The sequence below is a fragment of the Molothrus aeneus genome, chromosome 1 (assembly GCF_037042795.1).
Source record: "Molothrus aeneus isolate 106 chromosome 1, BPBGC_Maene_1.0, whole genome shotgun sequence".
Classification (NCBI taxonomy): domain Eukaryota; kingdom Metazoa; phylum Chordata; class Aves; order Passeriformes; family Icteridae; genus Molothrus; species Molothrus aeneus.
In genome coordinates this window covers 63133015-63152763 of record NC_089646.1, presented here as the reverse complement: position 1 = coordinate 63152763, position 19749 = coordinate 63133015, and the positions used below count along the sequence as shown (strand labels likewise).

Genomic DNA, 19749 nt, shown 5'->3' with positions numbered 1-19749 from the left:
AATAAATAAAATGATAGCTTTGAGATATGATGGGAGGAAACAAAGGAGACAGATTCACTCAGTATGCCATCCTTCTGTTTCAAAAGATGTGTGTAAGGAATCCAGATGCTTTTGAGGTTTGAAATCCTGCTGAAGAGTAGAGATTGAAAACAGGGATGGAATTTAGGACAAAAGGTTAAAAGCTTTTTTTTCATCTTAAATTTGAAAAGGTGGTGATACAGAATAAATTGAAGTTTGAAGGGATAAGTGGATTTGAATAATTCAGCATTAAAAAAAATACTTGCAACAATAAAGGAAATTCTGAAATACTGTTATTATTTGGCTGTCAGAAGGAGATTACTGATGTGGTTTTTTTTAACTGAAAGCTTCCCACCCCCTGAAATTGCCTGAAGTTCCTGAAGTGTTCAGGGGTCATATTTTTCTCTAATCCTGAGACAGCAAAATCACTCCCTTGGTTTTAAGGATAGATGGATGTTTATAATTATGTAAGAAGATATTAAGCTGTTCTGTTTGAAAACCAAAGCATGAGGGCATGGATTAGAGTGAAACACTTGCAGGCTGGTTTGGAGTATTATAGATACGTGCTGCTTGTGTAAAGATTGTGAGTGAGTACGAAGAAAAGTAATAGCAAACAAGAAAAGACACCATTAAATCTTGATGTTGCAGCGTCATGACATACAAGTGAAAAAGTATTTTCAGATATCCTTACCTTTCTTGTCTAAATTTAGTATGTAGCTAGAACTTTCAGACTTTCTAATCTGCCTATCTGTATGATTTGCTAAGTCTTATGATCTATTTTGAAAAAATTAAGGGCAATTTAAGTATTTTTTATGATTACTTTTTGCCAAATACTGCTGTTTATTATTTAAAAACCATGAATTGTGCATAAGCATCATGGATTTCACCATACTTTGCTTATTTCTGAGATGGTTTGAGTGAGATTTCTGAACAGATAATGATACTTTAAGAAAATGAGGCTTGAATCCAGACACATGGAAATTAATCTTAATTTTATCTTTATTACAGGCATCGCTTTCACAGATTTACCGGTAAGATAAGTGCATTTTCAAACAGTTTTCCTTTGTGTCTCTAAACAGATGTTTCAGATCAGACTAGCATTTACCCTGTGCTTGTTGGAATCACAATGATAATCTTGGTAGCCAGTTTAATATTAGATATTTCTCATCACGATTTCAGTGGTGATTTTTTAATTGAAGGGGAAGGTGTTTTGGTTTTACACTGATCCTTACAAGAGATTTTTCCTTTTCAGGTTTTTTTAAACAGAATAATAATACATGAAAATAATTATTACATGCTTTGGCATATTCAAGGCTTACATACAGAACCAGAGCTGTATTAAACACCAACATGGTGGATGGCTGCTTGAGATATTGTCACTGTAACTCATTCTGGATGCCTGATTTTCACAAGTTTTGCTTCATAGAATCAAATGTATCAATTTTTTTTAAAGCTGCACATATCTGAAGTTCTTGTAGCCTTTGCGTCAATTAAATTGTGCTTTCCTTAAAAGTGGCATCTGTTCCCTATCATACTGATACAGGCATGATACTGCAATTACTTTGGTTTTCTTCTCATCCCCTTCATTTCTGATTTAATCTGTTTAAGGTGCAGTGTGTGATGCACGTCCACCTGGCCAGCTACTCCCTTTGTGTGGCCTTAAGAGGCAAGAACAGATATTAAGGAAAAATGAAGTCAGTAACCCAAGGAGCCTCTTAGTCCTACCACAGGGTTGAGTGTTTTGTATAGGAAACCACTGCCACTGTTCTGGATCTTCAGGTTGCTAGCACATGGTGCCAGCTCAGGAAAACTGACACTATAATCTGAAGTATGAAGCTGAACCCCTTTTTAGAATCAATGGTTTCCATCTCATTCAAAGATTGGAGGCTTGTGGTTTGTTGATTATTTTAGACTAGGTAATAGTATGAGCATGTTTATTTAAAAAAGCAAATGGTGTATTTGTGAAAATAGAGGCAAGATTGGCTTGGGTGTGGCTTGAGAAACCAGAGTATTTTTCATTTCACTGGCTTCTCTGGGCTCCAGAGTTTCTACTGACCTGTGTGTTGATAACTTCTTACTGATAGCTTTAATTTATTTAGCATAATAGTTCTGTGGATCAACATCCTATTATACCATACCACCATTGTCTGCAGTGTAATTATGATGTAGGTATATTTATTACATAAACTTCAAAAAAAATTTAAACTACCTCCCACACACACACACAAAAGACCCCAGTAACAAAACCCCATTCACAGTGAACAATTGATTGCCTTGCCATTGCTGAGATGCTCATTATATTTAAGAAATGTACATTTATCCCAAGGCAGATTTTACCTTTCTCATATTTGGCATATTTTAAATTTGCATGGAGACCTAATTTCTAAGCGGAAAATAAAACTGAGACAACAATAAATGCTGTTCAAGTGTTTTCCTAGATAAAAGTCCAGGAATTCACGAAATCGTCAATGCATTGTTACAGTTTTTGTTGGGCACTACAGTTGGACTTTGAGGCTATTGAGTTTTCTATCCTGTCAGTTCTTACCACTAAAATTTAGTGATGTTTTAAGTATTTCATCCTAAAGGGAAAATGGCCCACTTTGTAAGTTTAATTTCTGTTCTCTTTTTAAAGGAAAAAGACTGGTCTTTAAAATAATCAAAAATTGTTACGTAATATTTTGTGACATTTAACCCAAAAGTTGTAACATGTAGCACAGTTTAAAAAGTGTATTTTCTGGCTAGAATGTCAGTAAAATTTTCTTCTTCCAAACACAAAGAAATTATGAGCACTGGGAATAAAATTAGTCAGTCGTTGTATTGCTGTATTGGCAGAAGCTGCTTTTACTGCTGGAGTACCCTACTAGAAGCAGTGAGGTTATTACTAGAGGTGAAAAAAAACCCCAAACAAACCCACAACAGTGGGGATTTTAGGGCAAGTGTCAAAAACTAACTAAAATATTTCTTGCAGCCAAACTTGTACCCTACAGTAGGGCTTCAAACACCAGGAGAGGTTGTGGATGCTAATTTTGGACAACACCCATTTGTATTTGATATTGAAGACTATATGCGAGAGTGGAGAACCAAAATTCAGGCACAGATTGACAGATTTCCAATAGGAGATCGAGAAGGAGAGTGGCAAACAATGATTCAGAAGTAAGACTTGTAATATTATTAGTTTTTTTAAAAGTCATTAGTTGCATTATTTCAGAGATCTTTAAAATGTTTTATCTATTGTCTTGTGGAAAAAGTGATAGATGCTATTGAAAAATAGTACAAGTAAGTTTCTTACCAGGTTTGATAACAGTGTAAAAAGGAGTATGAAAAGATCTTGTGGCAGAGTTGTTTGTGTCATTAATAATTTGGACTTTATAATGATGAGTTTAAGACTTGTGTTCTAATTTGTCTGATCTAGTACGGACTGGGGAGTTTCTAGGAAAGTTGTTGTGGTTGTAATGGGCAGTTTTAATACTCTGGGCTCTGGAAATTTCCCTTTGCATTCTAAGCCTTCAGCATGCCAGGTTAAGTTGTGTCTCATTAGCATTTCTTGGAAAAATGGTGGTTCTGACTTTGCATTTTTTATTTTTTCAGTGAAAACAAAAACTTAATGTGCAGCAATTTCACTTCAGTGGTAGTAATGAGAAAAAAAAAAAAACAGCTTAATTAGCAGTTAATATTTGAACTGACCCTGCCTTTGGGTCATAAATAATTGTTACTAAAATTCATCATAATAAAGTTATGCTTTTATTATTTTTAAAAATTATTTTTCTGTACAGTGTTTTGAAGAATATACTGACTCTTAATTGAATTACTTTTGTCTGACTTGTACAGAAGTCTTTGCATTTCAAACTGAATTTTTCAATTCAGCTTATATTATCAAAGAGTTTTTACATTCAGGAGTTCTTGGTTTCTTATCTGTGTTTAATGAGTACTTCTGAGTTTTGTTTTTGTTTATTTTTAGAATGGTATCATCTTACTTAGTTCATCATGGATACTGTGCAACAGCAGAGGCATTCGCCAGATCCACAGACCAGACTGTGCTAGAAGAATTAGCTTCCATTAAGAACAGACAAAGTAAGGCTGGAAAGCACGTTGCATCCCTTTTTCCTCCCTTAAACAGATGCTACATAAAGCTTTTTCTTAAGCAGCATTGTAAAATTTGCTTGCAGCACTGCTCCATAGCACAGTTCTTTGCTGTCATCTAATGTTACACATGTATGAGCAGCTGAGTATGAAAAATCTGCACAGTAATACTTTGTAACTTGTTTGATGTAGCAGAATGTTGTAAATTCTGTTGTCTTTTCTCTTGAATAGAAAGTTGTGATATGTCTGAAACAATTGTGTGTAATGTCTCTGAGTGTTTGTGAGAGCTAATGGTTCAGTCACAAACAGGAATATAAAACTTAGTCACGACAAACATTTATATTTTTATCTGAATGTGAAAAGGGATTGAGTTTAGAGAATGTTTTATAAGTTAAATGAAACTTGAGTTTTCCTGCTTACAGCTGTGAGGGGAAGAGGACAAGGACAACTAACAGCAGTTCAGTTCTAACTTGCCATGCCAGTGCTGTTTGCAGCCTGATGGAACAGTGCCTTCCCCTTCTATTTAAATCCCTGCTCTGTGACCATCAGCATTTGTGTTACTATATGACATACATGGGGAAACTGCTTTGGTTCTAAAACAACACATTTGTTGGGGTTTTTTCATTTGGATCAGTTTCTCTGTTGGTGAAGAGAGCTGGGAGGCTGTTTGCAGCTTGAGCCAAGTTACAGCCACAGAAGCATCAACTAAAGCAGGGACCTTTGTGAAAGATTTTGCTCAACTGTAGTTTGATTAGAAGTATGTGTTGTAGGTGAAAGAGAGTGAATTTTTGTTTTTCTTACTCAAAATTGAACCTGTAGGAGTGTGATGCAATTTGGATGTTCTTGAGTGACAGTAATTTGAAATGTGGTTATTTATAAAGTTGTGAAAATGAGAACTAAATCACAGAAGAGTGTCTGCAGTCTTATTCTAAGTCTAAATGCATAGTCTGACTACAAAGCAGTTGGATGCTGGCAATAAATAAAAATACTGAGTTCTCATTTAGATACATGTAGGTGGAGTGAAGTTCTTAAATTTTCCTGTTGAACATTTTAAGCAAACATGATCTTTCTTTACACTATTTTTTTCTAAAAGGAAAAAAATCTTGTTGATTGATGGTTGCAGTGTCTTTTAATCTTTTATGTACATGTATTAATCCATAAGCTGTCCATTTAACTGATGTTGGTTTTGCTGAACAGAAGTTCAGAAATTGGTTTTGGCAGGATGAATGGAGAACCCATTAAAACAACATAACAGCTGTATCCAAGTTTACTAGAAAAAAATCCTAATCTCTTATTTGTTTTTTGGTGAACAGGAATTCAGAAATTGGTTTTAGCAGGAAGAATGGGAGAAGCCATTGAAACAACACAACAGTTGTATCCAAGTTTACTAGAAAGAAATCCTAATCTCTTATTTGCATTAAAGTGAGTCTTCAAATTATACAGATGTGTGTTTATAGATGGCACAGTACCTTCTGAGACAAGACAGTTACTCATTTAAAGCTTTCACAGAAATTTATACAAAGTTAAGCAGCGCTTTTTAGAAAATGTGTGTATTTCACTTTTTATGCTCTTCTTATTTGCTACATGTTTAACTAGGTTTTGTCATCGAGGTCCTGGTTTGCAGCATAATTCACATCTCCCTGTAGACTTTTCTCTAGAACTAAGTTCTGTAGTTCTTTTTAATGAATTTAATCCCATTTGGGTGTTAAGTAAAACTTAAAATGGAAACTGATATAGTAGTACGTCCAAGAAGGTTAAGAATCCTGATGGCATAAGTTAGTCTGTTCCTCCAAAGGGGTGACTGACTTTAAAGACCAGTTTAAATGAGCTGTTTCATTCCATGCCACTTTACTAGAAAACTCTGGCTAAAACTGTGGAATTCCGTAATCCAAAAGAGTTCTCTTGGCTTCCCAGGTACACAATAGTCACCTTCATTCTGGCATTTTTACTTGCCAGCTGCGCTGTTCTCCAGAATTCTGTATCACATTGCAGTGTTTGAATGTGGAAAAAATGCGTTATCTCCTCTAAGAACAAAGCACTTTAATTTTATGTTCAGTTAAATAACTGGGAATGTGTTTGAAGTCTGTCATGCTCAAGTGCTGAACAGAATTCACGTGATAGTAATCCAGACTTATCACAGAATTCACAAAATGTGAACGTTTTGATGAAAGACTTCACTCAATAGCATCAATTTTATGTTATCTTTTTCTCAGTCTGTCTAAATTTTGCCTGTTCTATTGAGGCTACTGAAGCCTTAAGCATAAAGCAGGAGTTTTGAGCTTCCTTAAAGTCTGTAGTAAAACCTCCTTATCTAAAATGAAATTGACAAAGAGCAACAGCCTCTAAAGGGAAGGTTTGTATGTGAGTTTGCTTTTCAAACTGTTTTCTAGAGCAGGTGTTTAATGTTAGGTGTTACCCTTTAATGCTTAATGTTCCAGACAGTCAAACTCTGTTCTCATTTACTTTGAGAGAAATGACAGACATGACAACATAATGACCTATCATTCTCAAGAAATAACCTTGCCCCTGCCAATAAAGGAAAACAGTTAGACCAAGAAAATATAGTTTAAATCTCTAGACTTTGAGGACTTAGTGACAAAGGCTGTCCTCCAAGGATAATATTCCTGTTCAGCTCCCTCACAAATTTGTAATTGTGTATTTTTGGTGGAATGCTCCAGAGCTTATTGACGATTGGGTTACTGACATTCAGCATTTTGTTGAGTCAGACTTGTTCTATATTTAACACTAAAATGAAATCATTGCTATCGTTGGTAATTTGAAATGTGTAAATGGTTTTATTAGCTTAACTTTTTGCCTTTTGTTTAGGGTGCGTCAGTTCATAGAGATGGTGAATGGTACAGACAGTGAAGTGCGGTGTTTGGGAGGCCACAGTCCAAAATCTCAAGACAGTTACCCTGTTAGCCCACGGTCATTCAGTAGTCCTAGCATGAGTCCCAGCCATGGAATGAACATTCACAATTTGGCAACAGGCAAAGGGAGCAGCACACACTTCACTGGTAAGTTCGTGTGGAGGATACACCACACAGATTTGGATGTACCATGCCACATAGAATTTATTTTTTTTTAACTTAAGATTTTATGCTGAATGCTGTGTGTAACAGTAAAATGTTAGTGATTAAAATATAGGATTTCCAGTCACTGGGAAAAATAAAAGTTTCATCACATAATTTTTGCATGTGCTTTTGGGTTTACTTCTTGCAAAGTAGGTTGCCACCAATTTCTAAGAAGTGCTTCCCTCTGGGAAGTCGAAGGTTCTGACATATATTTCTCTCGTGTTTTTGATGATAATTTATGGCTTGGGCAAGATGGTTTAAATCCAGTAAGTGGTATATATGATCCATTTCCTGTGGTGTTGATGGAGAAGTCAGAATAGCTGTGGTTGAGCAGGAAACACCACAAACTGGGTGGTAGGGTTGAGTAAAAGACATGCTGCTGGCAGCCACATTTCAGTCTGCACAGTTGAAACGTTTCTTAGAGCATTTAAGTAGTGGGAAATCTTCAGTGGGAAGCCACTAATGTTCAGAGCTGTCCCAAGCTTATGGGGAGATACCCATGCCTACCAAAGCACCCCTGCTGAATGGAAGCAGAGCATGTTAAAATGATACCTGAACATGGCATCCCTAAAGACTACGACTCTTAAGGTAGCAGAGACCATCAGCTTTCACTTATGTTTAATTTCCAAGTCCAAACTGGAGCTGATTGGGGGCACTTTTTTTTTTTTTCCTCTCTGGGGTGTCAGTGAAGAACCACTCAGATTTTCTGGTTGTTCTTCAGGTGGTTATTGGGATGTAGTGTAGAAAGTACCTCTAATTTTTGTAATTTTGAAAATCGAGGCAGGTTGATGAATGTATTACTAGAATTGATGTTTGGGATTTTGTAAATGGCAGCAGCTGCTTTCTTTATAATAAGCCCTTCCTGTGACCTGTTTCTATTTTAGGACATACTTGGGAGCTCTTGGTTTGATGGAACTGGCAATTACATGTTTGCTTCAAATGGTAGTTTTCCTGTTATATTTTAGAAGGGTCAGAAGAGATTTTAGCTAGGCATCATAATTTCACAGCATGGTGTAATTTTTTTAGCAAAGCACAATATTAACAATTCAAATAATTACACGGTGAAGGAGGTTGTATGTAAGTTTAGCAACATGCCGAGTATTCAGCACTGAATTCTACTGCACATTTATCAAAAAAATTATGTGATCAGGAATTAATAATGTTTGCTTCCATTCATAATGATTACAGTGGCCTAGAAAAGATTTTCTAAAAATCTTCTACATTAGTGCAGTTTTTTGTTTTACCAGTATATTAGTACAACTGGGAAAACCTTCTTGTGTCTGTGTTCATACTTGTTAAGTAATGCTTAACTTCTGCACTCTTAAGAAGCCTTAAGGGTTCAAATACCTGAAACATGGAGGTGAAGTACTTGAGTTTGTGTGGCAAATTTATCATACGTGTTCCTGGTCAGTAAATGCTACACTTACTTCTTTTTTTTCTACAAACTTATCTGTAAGTACCACATTATGACTACAACTGTTAAAATTTCCTTGCAGGGTTTGAAAGTAGTTGCAGTAATGGAGTAATATCAAATAAAGTGCATCAGTCTTACTGTCACAGTAAACACACGACCACCAGCTTGAATGTACCAGAGCTCAACAACATAAATGTATCCAGATCACAGCAGGTTAACAGCTATTCCAGGTAAGTAAACTTTAGATGCTTCTAAATCACTTTAAGGCTTCTGTTCTCCATGTGTTTGCATGGCAGGGAAGAGTTTTCAGTGGGTTTTGATGTGATGTTTTTTTTCCTCCCTAAGGACAGTTGAAACAAGTGTAAGAAGCCAACAGTTTGTGGTAACTCTGGTTGATTTGACAGTTCAAGCTCAATAGACCTTTTTCTCCTGTTGGGGTAAAGAAATGAAGTGGACAAAAATAAATTACCTTGCTTATAGCTATGGTCAGTTTTGAAGTTCCATAGTGAAGGTTAATTTGCTCTTTGGCACATTTAAAAATTCAATTTAATTGAAGCCACTGACACTGATTTAAGTGTGTTGCACACAGGTAGTGAAAAGTTTTCCAGATACTCTCCATTTGTGGCAGTATCTGGAAAGTAAACGCAGTTGAGATTCAAAGAAAGTGTGGATTCCCTTTCCCTGTATATTCCAGGATTGTTTGCCTCCTCCAGTCACTGTCACGAGTGCAAATGCATTCAGTTCAGAGAGTGAAAATAAATCTCTTAACCAGGGTTAATAGGGTTCTTCATAACCAGTCTGGTTAAGCTCTGGGTTGCATAGATGCAGCAGAACCCAATTTGATGTGAAATGCAACAGCACTCAACTTCTTTGTGCCAAATGGATTCCCAAAACTACCACACAGGATGTGATGATGTGGTGGTGATGACCAAAGGTATTTTAGTTGAATAGTGATAATTGGGGTAAAAAAGTAAGAGGAACAATTTACTTTTTAACTTTCCACAATTTCTGTTTGCATCAGCAGTTGCCTCTGCCAAAACGTCTGGCAGTGTCCAGGCAACTTGGAGATTTTTCAGGGAGGAAGACAGTTCCTTGGCTGTGTTCTTGCCCAGTCAGAGAGGCCTTTTGGTTTCCTTCCTCAAAGGAAGCTGAGTATCTTTGGTTGCTTAGAAGCAAGATATTAAACTTCCAAATTGAATCTATTTGGTCTTGACAGAGGTTTTAGGTTGCTGTTCTCCATGATGGAATAGAACAGGCCAGGATGCAACTGTCAGCAAAGCTCAGTCCCCAAAGCCACGCTGGCATTTTCTAAAAGCACTTCTGTGAGCAGAGGGTTGTGAGGAGCTGAATGCTCTGCATTTGCCACTGAGTGTCTCTTCAGTGTTCTGCTTTACTCAGCATTTGCTTTGGGGTTTTCTTTTTTTGTTTTCCCTCTGTCGTTCCACAGAGTAAATAAGAGGAGAAGGCATTTTTTCAAAATAATTAGTTACCTAAATATGGTATTTTCTAAGTAGGATGTATATTGACTTAACTATATTTTTTATGTATAAATGCTAACTATATTGAAAAGTGGGAGTAGTATATTTTCTATATATTTTCAATATATATATTATATATATTTTTCAAATATATTTTCAATGCATTTTCTTCAACTCTGTGTATATAAATTATATAAACAAGGTAAGAACTTTTTGGTCTATATTTAGAAAGTGTTATATTCCTTACTCCTGAATAATGGGGGACATGTTTAAATTTTCAGCATCTGAAAACAGTATTTTACTGAAAACTATTGTTAAAGCAACCTTGAAACTTTCCATGGTGCTCTGGTATCATCAGTTGCTGTCGAAGAAACTGTGGTCTAACAGCAGCTTTTCAGTAGCTAAGATGAGGAAGTAGTGTGATGAAGTTGTAAAGATAACCTAAGTACTTAAATATGAGTAAAACTTGTATTTACTACTCTCTTTTCAGCAATGATGTAGACATGGAAACAGATCACTACTCCAATGGGGTTGCTGAGACTTCATCCAATGGCTTCCTAAATGGTAGTTCTAAACATGATCACGAAATGGAAGAATGTGACACAGAAATGGGTCTGCAGTGATATTTCTTACATTTTTATTAAGTAATGGCAACAAGGTTATGTTTTTACTTGCAATGCTTCCCAACTTGAAAATTAGGGTTACTAGCTCAAATCTTTAATTTTTGATTGTTTTGCTATTATTAGATGTATATTTTAAAACCACTGATTTAGGTGGTCCAATATCCGTGTGAGAACAGGGGAAATGGGTAACTCATGGCTACTGAAATTAGCATTAATTTTTAAGGAAGTACCTCTGAGAAGAAACACCCAGTTGTGTAGCACCCTCTGTTTGAGTTGGGAAATTGCTTCTCCCTCTTCCCATTCATGGTTCTTATGGCATCTTTGTGCTCCACAGTAAGCACAGAAATTCTAAATCTTTTATATTGAAATGCGAAGCGCTAATATTTAATGCTCAAGAGTTTTATTAGGGAAATGTAAAAATGAAACATTAACTTTTTTCCCATGTTTTCCACCAAAAAACTACCAATCTATATAGTTATAAGGTAAAAATTAACTTTGTTTTACTTAATTTGCTTTATACTCTGTCATGCCTATTGATGTTGGTGACAAATGAGTATTTAAATTCCGTATGCTTGCCCTTTGTACAGCTGCAGAATTGGTACTCAAACAATTGATTTAAGCAGATGTCAGTTAATGTGTAGTTTAAATGAAATGTGCAACTGGAGACCTTCAGAATGCAGCAGCGCGTGCAGAGCGCTGTGAGCGCTTCCCAGCTCTGGGGCTGCTGCTGCTGCTGATCCTGCAGCTTTGCTGGGAAATGCAGTGGGACAGCAAATGTCATTCTCCTACAGCCCTGCAAGGAGGAATGCAAGTTGCCAGACCATTTTCCCTGCATTATGCTCTGAAGCTGGATTATAACAAGACCTTATTTCTGTGACAGAAAACCCAAAACAGGTCCTCGCTCTCTTGCAGCTTTTTCTGCAGAGACTTGCTGTGACAGACATGCAGCAGCTGCACAGGGCAGGGAGTTGTGCTTTTTGTGGTCTCCTGCCTTTGGAAAGTCATGTCTTAGATGAGGCTGAACTAGGGACAAACACCACTACTCGAAGATTTGTGGGTGCTTCACCTACACTGTTTACCCCCCAACCCTGCCCCCAGGTTGAGTCTGGTGGATTTTCACTTTTTGAAATATTTATATGTTCTCCTTAGTGCTGTGTATTGAAAGTTAAGTAGGCAGGTATCTTCCAGAGGTGATACACTTACATCTAATGGAAAAAAAAAAAAAGTAGCCAGTTAAAAATCCTCTTTTGAAAGAGTAGTCAAAAATATATCACTAAATAGCAGTGTTAAAGTCAGAAAGAAGAATGGATTTGTAACTGAAGAGTATCAAAATGCTCATTTTAAAACTTGATTCCATTGATGAAAAAAAGACAAGGAATGGACAAATGCCCTTTTTTTAATGCAGTGCTTTAGGTGTAAATTTTTAAAAAGCAGATTTTTCAAAGAAGCCAAGTGTTAGTTTACTATTCGTAAGCTGCATCAATATCTTTTAAAATCACTACTATTGGGAGTATTGTATGAAACAGTAAACAAATCAGTTGTAGTGTTCTGCTTGATTACAAAAGAAGCCTGAAATAGCCAAATGATTTAAGATAATGTGTTCTGCAAGGAGTATGAACAGTCTAAATGATTGTCTTGTAGCAGAGTCCATCATGGCTGTTGAGGAAGTTTGGCATTTTTTTACACTCTAGTAGTTCCCAATTTGGTGTATCTTCAGAAATGCAATGCCAAAGAATTAAAGAAGTTAGAACTGTGGGACTTTCAGTGTTGTTTTTAAAGTCCCTTAAAATTTTAGGGTAAAATCTGGTTTGTCTTCTAGTTAATTTAAAATTACCCCTTGCAGATAACAGCACATGCTGTGACAGCCTTTTTGCCATTAGTGAATCAGATCTCTTAAATGTTCCTAAGGAGCAGTTCCCCAGTGTGTGGTACAGGAGCACGTGGGGCCAGGGTCTGAGGCTGACCTGCTCTCTCTGGGCAGGCAGCTGTGTTTGGGTGAAATCAGTCTGTAGATCCATAGGTTGTTACCCTCGGCCCTGCCAGTGGTGATGATGACGGTATCGTTTCTTTAGAAGTAGATTCAAGTCAATTAAGACGCCAGCTCTGTGGTGGCAGCCAAGCAGCCATTGAAAGGATGATCCATTTTGGAAGAGAATTGCAAGCAATGAGCGAGCAGCTAAGAAGAGAATGTGGCAAAAACACAGTGAATAAGAAAATGCTCAAGGTATGTTTAATCTTCTTGTAAAGGTGCATAACTGTGCTGCCCAGCAGGAACTTCCCACAGCATGTTGTGCTGGAATACTGTTCTGCCTTAAATTCTGCCATTTTTCACGTGTTTCAGAGCACATGTTCTGGTCAGCTGTGGTGTAGCACTGTCTTCTTTTTTGTCTGTGCAACACATGCTCAGGGAAGACAATTTTGTGCTGTTACACAGTTAAACACAGAAATTGATTTAGTGCTTTCCTTTCTCTCATTTGTGACCATGTAACTTGCCCTTGAGAATCGAAGTTCTGGTTTTGTCTTTTTGATCTTTTGTCAATGATAAATGAACCGCAGGGGGATTGGTAGAGATGCCCAAAATCTGCATGTTAATTAGTTTGCCTTGATTTGAGACTGCTCTAGAAAAGAATTCTCCTGCCAAAGACTGCATGCAGTTTTCAGTCTGTTTTATCTTAGCCCATCAGTTAGTAAAATAATGCTACCTTTTGCCTTGCTCTTGGGAAAAAACCCTAAATGGAGCAAGTCCTGTCACAATTTCTTTTTATCTTTTTGTATTGATGGATACTGACAGTCACCTTTGTGATTCTGAATCAAAACAGTTGAACAAAATATCCCTTCTTTTCACTAGTAGCTTGTAGCTGTAGATGTAATCGAGTCATCTTCCCACAGGATGCATTCAGTTTGCTTGCATATTCTGATCCCTGGAGCAGCCCTGTTGGAAATCAGCTTGACCCCATACAAAGAGAACCAGTGTGCTCTGTGCTCAATAGTGCAATACTAGGTAAGTGTGGCCTGCTGGCTGCCCAGGGCACTCAGGGTGCCTCCCCCGTGTCCCACACAGGTGGCCCTGCTGCTCCACCGTAAGGATAGCAGTGTTGGGTACACTCTTCTGGGAAGAGAGGGATGGTTTTGGAGGGTATGTAAAATAACAGGTACTTGCCTGCTGTTGTAGTTCAGAGCAAAAATGGCCTGTTCAGTAATGGTGCTGTGCAAGGTCACGTTGTTGCTCCTACTTTGTGGCTTGCTCCAAGAGTAAACTTGCAGATGAATGATTTAAGTAGTTTAGATGTCAAGTTTTCAGTGTATAATTATGAAATGATTCGGGTATTTTAACTGCACTGTGATTCTTTTTCAGAGACTCACAATCTGCCAAAGCAACCCCCACTTGCCCTGGCCATGGGACAGGCGTCACAGTGTCTAGGATTGATGGCCCGGTCAGGAATTGGATCCTGCGCCTTTGCCACAGTGGAAGACTACCTACACTAGCTATGCATTTTTGAAGGTCTGAAAGGCGTTGTGGCATATTCAACATGGAAAGTAGACCAGCTCTGCTGACTGGAATTTGGAATTTTAATTATGTACTAAGGACAAGTCTGTCGCTTTATGTTGCTTCCTAGTTTACAGCATGATGCAAATGATTTCTAACTTAGTGTTAGGAGATTTCCATCTTTAAACCTCTTAGACAACTAAGAGTTGAAAATATCACTGGTAACGTCAGACATCCGAATTGACAAGTACCAATCCTTTGAACGATTGTCCAAAACAAACCAAAAATCCTGCTACCTTGTGGTGGGACGGAAGAATAGAAAACATGGATGTATTAGCATGTGGGTGATGTAAACGTCAAGCAGGATGACTTGCCAACCTCCACCCCCATTGTTACATAGTTCAATCAGTGTAATTTGCAAAATGCAAATGGTTTGGATATATAGTGTTGATGGGAAGAAATGATATTTTTTAATGTGTACTGTAAAACTTGAATTACTCAGGAGCTGAGTGAATATGTTTGTTGCTACTTACAATCCCAACCTGTTGATCTTAGTAGTTTTTTGTTTTAACATGGTCTTTTCAACTTCGTTTCCTTGTTTAACTACAGACAGCTTCTGTTGTGTAGGCTCACCAGTTTAACTGTTGTATTATAACAGTATTACATGTCAACACAGTGTGGTTATGACCTATTTATATAAAAACCAAATATTTAGTCAATTTACAGTCTTAATTTAATCTTTGTACACCTTGCATTTTTAAAAGTGCTTAAATAGTACTATATTGCAATAAAATGTAGTGATATCATAATTAACCAGCCATTAAAAACTTACATCTACATCCACGGTAGCATGGACGTGTATGCTACATTGTCTTGTTCTAGAGCTCCATCCTAGAACAGCAGTTCTTGTGGAGACCTCTGAGGGGAGCTGCCACCTCCCCGTGGAAGCTGGGCTGGTCCAGGTGACAGGTTTTGCCATGTTCTTGCCACACAGTGAGTCTAGCTAAGAGTGCAGGAAGCTTACCCAGGCCTCCCTGCAGATGGGGAAAATCCCTTACTGCTGGAAAGTAATCATGAGGCTGGGAGAGAAGTGTCCTGCTGTGGGAGCTGATTTAATGATTCTGCTGTTAGGGTACAGCCTTTCCTTAGAGACACAAGTCACTGAAGCAGCAGGAGTAACTGCCTGCTGTAAGGAATGCAGCATCCACAACAGTAGGTATAACATTGCTGATGTTTATTCTCTGCAAAGGCATTGCCTCACGGAGGCAGCAGCTCAGCAAGCCTGGTCCTAGCACCAGCTGTTCTACAACACTGGCCTGGCTGCTCTGTAGCTTCCCCAGGAACTTCTGAAAGGGGAGAGGAGAGTACAGGGAAGTTCCATCAGGCTCAGCTCAGTGCCTTCTGCTGGCTGGAGCAAAGTGACGATGAAGTGGGAAAAACACCTGTGTTGAGATCAACTGTCACTAAACGTCCTTAGCAGCATCTTCTGAACAAGCTGTCTTCAGACTCCATTTTTAATATGTGTTGCCAGCCAGCGTTTCTTAAACCTTGCTGCTTTTTCCTTTTTATCTTGCCCTTAAAAAAAAAGACAAAAACAGTTACCATTTTTCTTAGCCCCCATGTGCTGGAGAAGCAGCAAACCCTTGGCAGCTGCAGCATTTCAGAACAGAACAACCACTTCAAACACTGATAAACTTCCTACAGTATTTTATGTGCCCCAGCTGCATTCCACTGGCCAGGAGTAGCAGTTTGCACCAGCCTCCTTAGGAGGGTGGGGGGGATACATTGGTGCTTGCAGTGATGGAGCACAGATGGAAAGCAGGCCCTGCTTGCTAAGGACCAGTAACTTTTCCCTCTGGTGTTCGTGACCCTCACAGAATGTGTGGGTGTGAAACTGTTCCTGTCCCTTATGGAAATGAGGAGAAATGGGTGCTATTTCCCTGTGCTCACATAGAGGTTCTGGAAGCTTGGTATCTTTTAAGTCTGAGATGCATCTAAAATGCCTTCCAACAGCTCAGAGAGTGGAGGCTGAAACAACAGCTCCTTAAGTATTTATTTCACTGAGCAGCCCTGGCTCTAATACAAGAGCTGTCTCTTAACACACCAAAAATGAGGTAATTTTTCTTTAAATTGTGTCTTGTACGCCATCCCTGGCAGTGTGCTCATGACACCTGCTGAGGCTGCAGTGCTCTGCTGCCCTTCCCTTACTCTCCAGGTGCTTGGAGTTAGAGGATCACAAGCCAAGATACTCTAGTATGGAAACGCTGATTTTATTCAAGTGTACCTTTTAGCCACATATGCAGAAAACAGTACCTGACTTTCTATACTCACCCCAAGACTTGTCCACAAACTGAACAGCAGCTTTTTTGACAGGGGCCCTCTTGTTTGCAAGGGAGAAAAATTCATTTGCTGAAATGGAGACAAGTGTTAATAGCCAAGTTCAAGGCAAGGTGGAGACAAGGCTCCACCCAGACCCACCCAAGAGCGGCAGAGCTTACCTGGTACCCGGTTGGTGTGTGGCCCGTAGAGCTGAGCATTTAGGAAGTCTTTGGCCAGCTGTTGGTGGAGGCCTGTGGCGCTGTGGTCTTTCAAGCACACAGCCACGTAGTTCCTATTTGTCCTAGTCAAAGAGAGATGTGGTTGATCCCTGAAGCGTGGTTACAGGATCCAGAACAACAGACACTGCTGTCAAGCTTTGCTACTTGAGCACAGCAGCAGCCAGTGATGGTTTCTGATACTCAGATGAGCTTTGTGGCAGTATTAAAAAAATAAAAAGCTGGACCAATACTCTCAAAGCTGTTGTCCTACGCCTTTGTGTGCCCTGAGTAGTTTCCTTGGGTGTCCTGAGCTCATCCTACCAGAAGCTAGGGCAATTACTCTCTAGGGCCATGAGTGACAATGAAAAAGAGCAGAGAGAAAAACAGATTGAAATGCAGGAATTTGGTGCTCAACCACCCCACAATACAATGTGTACTGCTGTGCTTATGACTGCCCAGCCATCTCATAGCCGTTACATATATGTAATATGTAAAAATTATTTCTGTTCTACATATATATGTATGTATGCACACATATATAAGTATGCTAAACCAGAAGATATGAAAGGCACTTTTAGCACATAAATACGCTTTCAGTCAGACCATGGATGGGGGAGCATGAAGTGCAGAAGAGAGTACAGCCATGCAGTGACAGAACAGACCTTCCCACACCAGGCAAAATCATCTCCTCCTCCTACCTGGCACCCTTCCTCCTCTTGCCTTTCTTCTCCTGCACTTCAGCTTGGCCTTGCTCCAGCTCTACAGCCTCAGCTTCAAGTTCTTCACCTAGAGTAACTTGTAAATGAAATTTCCCAAATGTTACAAATAAAAACTGGCCAGTGAAACAGGAACAGGACTTAAGCAGCATTTTTCAGAAGCACTGACTAGGAAGAAGAGCTGTAAGAGGGAGGGAAAGAAATACACTGAGGGGAGTAACCCAAAGTGCTGCTAGCCAGCTTTCCTCGGCATCAACAAAATGGGATTCATCGCTGGAAAAAATTCAATGCAACGCAACAGCTACCCATAAAGGGAAATCCAGCTCTGGCTTCAGTCTTGCTTCATTCTCAGCTCATCTCTTTGCTATGTCAATTCAACAGATCTTTTTTAAATAAAAGCAAGAAAAAGTAGCAGTTACACCATACAGGAGCATGTGACATTTGGATGAGAGAACTGTTTAAGATTTTTTTCTGAAGTACTTCTAAGTATAGATGAAGCAAAACCAGCAGTCATAAACACTCTAGGCTCTTGATTTTGTAATTATGAGTTTGAAAAAAGTTACTTAATATCCTACAGATGCTATTAAACTGTAGTTTGATATGTAAAGTATAGAGGCAAATTAACAACTCTACCCAGGAATAGCCTCTATAACTTAAACAAAGTCTAAATATTAATCCACCTTTTTGCTTTTTCTGCTGTAACACCTGCCCAAGATGGCTTTAAACACTTCAGGCTATTTAACTGAAATCACTGCACAAGTTACTTATGTAAAAGGTGTAAGAATTAGATTGAATCTGACTATGTATTTTTCCTCAGACATTTCTTTTCCTGGGGAAAAGACAATCTGTCCAGTGTGTTCATGATTAAGACCTGGAGAAGGTGTCTGCAACAGAGCTCCCCCCTGGAGCTCTGGCACAGGAATGAACTCCTGAAGTCCCAGATGTGCATCTCGTTAGCAAAGCGAGCTGTAACATACCTGGATCATCTGCCGCAGCCTGCTCAGCGGGCCTGGGGAGCAAAGGGAAGGCAACAGGTTACTCTTCAATTTACACTCCCTTTACTAAAGCCGTGAAACCCCATTTCCAGTATGGTCTCCCAGAAGGGGCTGCCGCAGGGGTGGGAGATACGAAGAGGGGGGATCCCAACAGCCACCGCCGCCTCCCCATGTCCCCTCACCGTGCGGACACATCCTGCAGTTCCTGCAGCTCCTGCAGCACGGCCTCGGGCAGCAGCCTGCGCTTCTGTGGGGGAGAGAGAGGGGAGTCAGGCAGGCACGGACACGGCCGGCACACACACACACACACACACACACACACACACACACACACACACACACACACACACACACACACACACACACACACACAGACACAGACACACACACACACAGCCGGGGCCCGCCCGGCGCCCCGCGGGGGTAGCGCGGTACCTTCTGCTCCGCGAACAGCTCCTGGTGCCGCCGCCGCTTCTCCTTCAGCAGCTCCCGGTGCCTGCGGGAAGGCGGGAGCCACCGTCAGCATTCCATGGGGGGAGAGGAGGGATTACGGGCGGGCACAAAGGGGGTGAACGAGGGCTTGGAAGGGCAAAGGAGGTGGTGAGGAGGGGCAAGTGAGGGGCATAAGGGAGAGGGGATAGGAAAAGTGAAAGGGGCTTAGAGGGGTGAAGAGGGGGAAGGGGTTACGAGCGTACAAGCGGGATAACGAAGGAGAAGAGGCCGGGGAGGCCTAAGAGGGGTGGTGGGGTAAGAAGGGAGGGAAAGAAGACAACAAGGGGACATAAGCAGAGATAAGGGAGAGAATAAGAGGGGGAAAGAGGCGTGTACGGGGGTAAAAAGGGGTCTAAGAGGGTAAGGGGAGTGGAGGGGGGGTTAGAGAGGTAAGCGAGGGGTTAGGGCGGCGGTAAGAGAGGTGAAAGGGGAGATGAGTGGGGCTAGGCGAAGGAGGTAAGAGAAAGGAAGCGCTGGTGTGGGAGCCGCCGTTCCGGAGCAGGAGGCTCCAGCATGTCCGCACCTCCGCGCCGCCTCTCCCACGAGCTTCCGCTCGGCCTCGGCCGCCTCCCTCGCCACGCCGAAGGGCACCTCCTCCGGGGCTTCGTCCTCCGAGGAGGACGCCGGGCTGGGCAGCGCGGCGGGAGCCCGGCGCTTGCCCGCGGCCGCCGCCTTCGCCTCCTTCGCTTTCTGCCGGCGCGCCATGGCCGCGGCCCCTGCGCCGCCCGCCCCGGAACCGCTCCCGCCTTCCGCCGGGGAATGGCGAGCGCCGGGACACCCGCCCAGCCCCGGCCCGCCCCGCGGGATGCGCGCACAGACAAAACAGGACAGCGGA

The 19749-nt window shown here is 40.4% G+C and overlaps 2 protein-coding genes across 2 annotated transcripts in view; one reads left to right on the top strand and one right to left on the bottom strand.

The window, feature by feature from the left end:
- Window positions 1-15013, top strand: part of RANBP9 (RAN binding protein 9) — a 38757-nt gene extending 23744 nt beyond the window's left edge. Inside the window, exons 5-14 of the mRNA XM_066558118.1 lie at window positions 1027-1049; window positions 2987-3171; window positions 3977-4089; window positions 5412-5520; window positions 6925-7115; window positions 8669-8816; window positions 10555-10676; window positions 12760-12911; window positions 13577-13688; window positions 14043-15013. Coding sequence (XP_066414215.1) covers window positions 1027-1049; window positions 2987-3171; window positions 3977-4089; window positions 5412-5520; window positions 6925-7115; window positions 8669-8816; window positions 10555-10676; window positions 12760-12911; window positions 13577-13688; window positions 14043-14173 — 1286 coding nt within the window. The 3' untranslated portion in view covers window positions 14174-15013. The remainder of the gene's footprint in view (window positions 1-1026; window positions 1050-2986; window positions 3172-3976; window positions 4090-5411; window positions 5521-6924; window positions 7116-8668; window positions 8817-10554; window positions 10677-12759; window positions 12912-13576; window positions 13689-14042) is intronic.
- A 373-nt stretch (window positions 15014-15386) lies between these two features.
- NOL7 (nucleolar protein 7) lies at window positions 15387-19649 on the bottom strand. Its single transcript, XM_066558148.1, has 8 exons — window positions 19438-19649; window positions 18858-18918; window positions 18605-18669; window positions 18405-18436; window positions 17410-17506; window positions 16673-16794; window positions 16506-16583; window positions 15387-15749 (listed from the first exon to the last, which is right to left on the bottom strand). Exons 1-8 carry the CDS (start codon window positions 19617-19619, stop codon window positions 15676-15678), a joined length of 711 nt encoding a protein of 236 aa, XP_066414245.1. The 5' UTR covers window positions 19620-19649; the 3' UTR covers window positions 15387-15675.
- Between the last annotated feature and the right edge of the window lie 100 nt (window positions 19650-19749).

What these genes read in the sequence shown, in the direction of transcription:
- NOL7 (XM_066558148.1), bottom strand. Translation starts at nt 19,619, where the DNA reads ATGGCGCGCCGGCAGAAAGCGAAGGAGGCGAAGGCGGCGGCCGCGGGC. An exon ending in AGCTGTTCGCGGAGCAGAAG is followed by an intron (nt 18,670 to 18,857) that starts GTACCGCGCTAC and finishes TCTCCCCCACAG; the next exon opens with AAGCGCAGGCTGCTGCCCGA. An exon ending in ACACACCAACCGGGTACCAG is followed by an intron (nt 16,584 to 16,672) that starts GTAAGCTCTGCC and finishes TCTCCATTTCAG; the next exon opens with CAAATGAATTTTTCTCCCTT.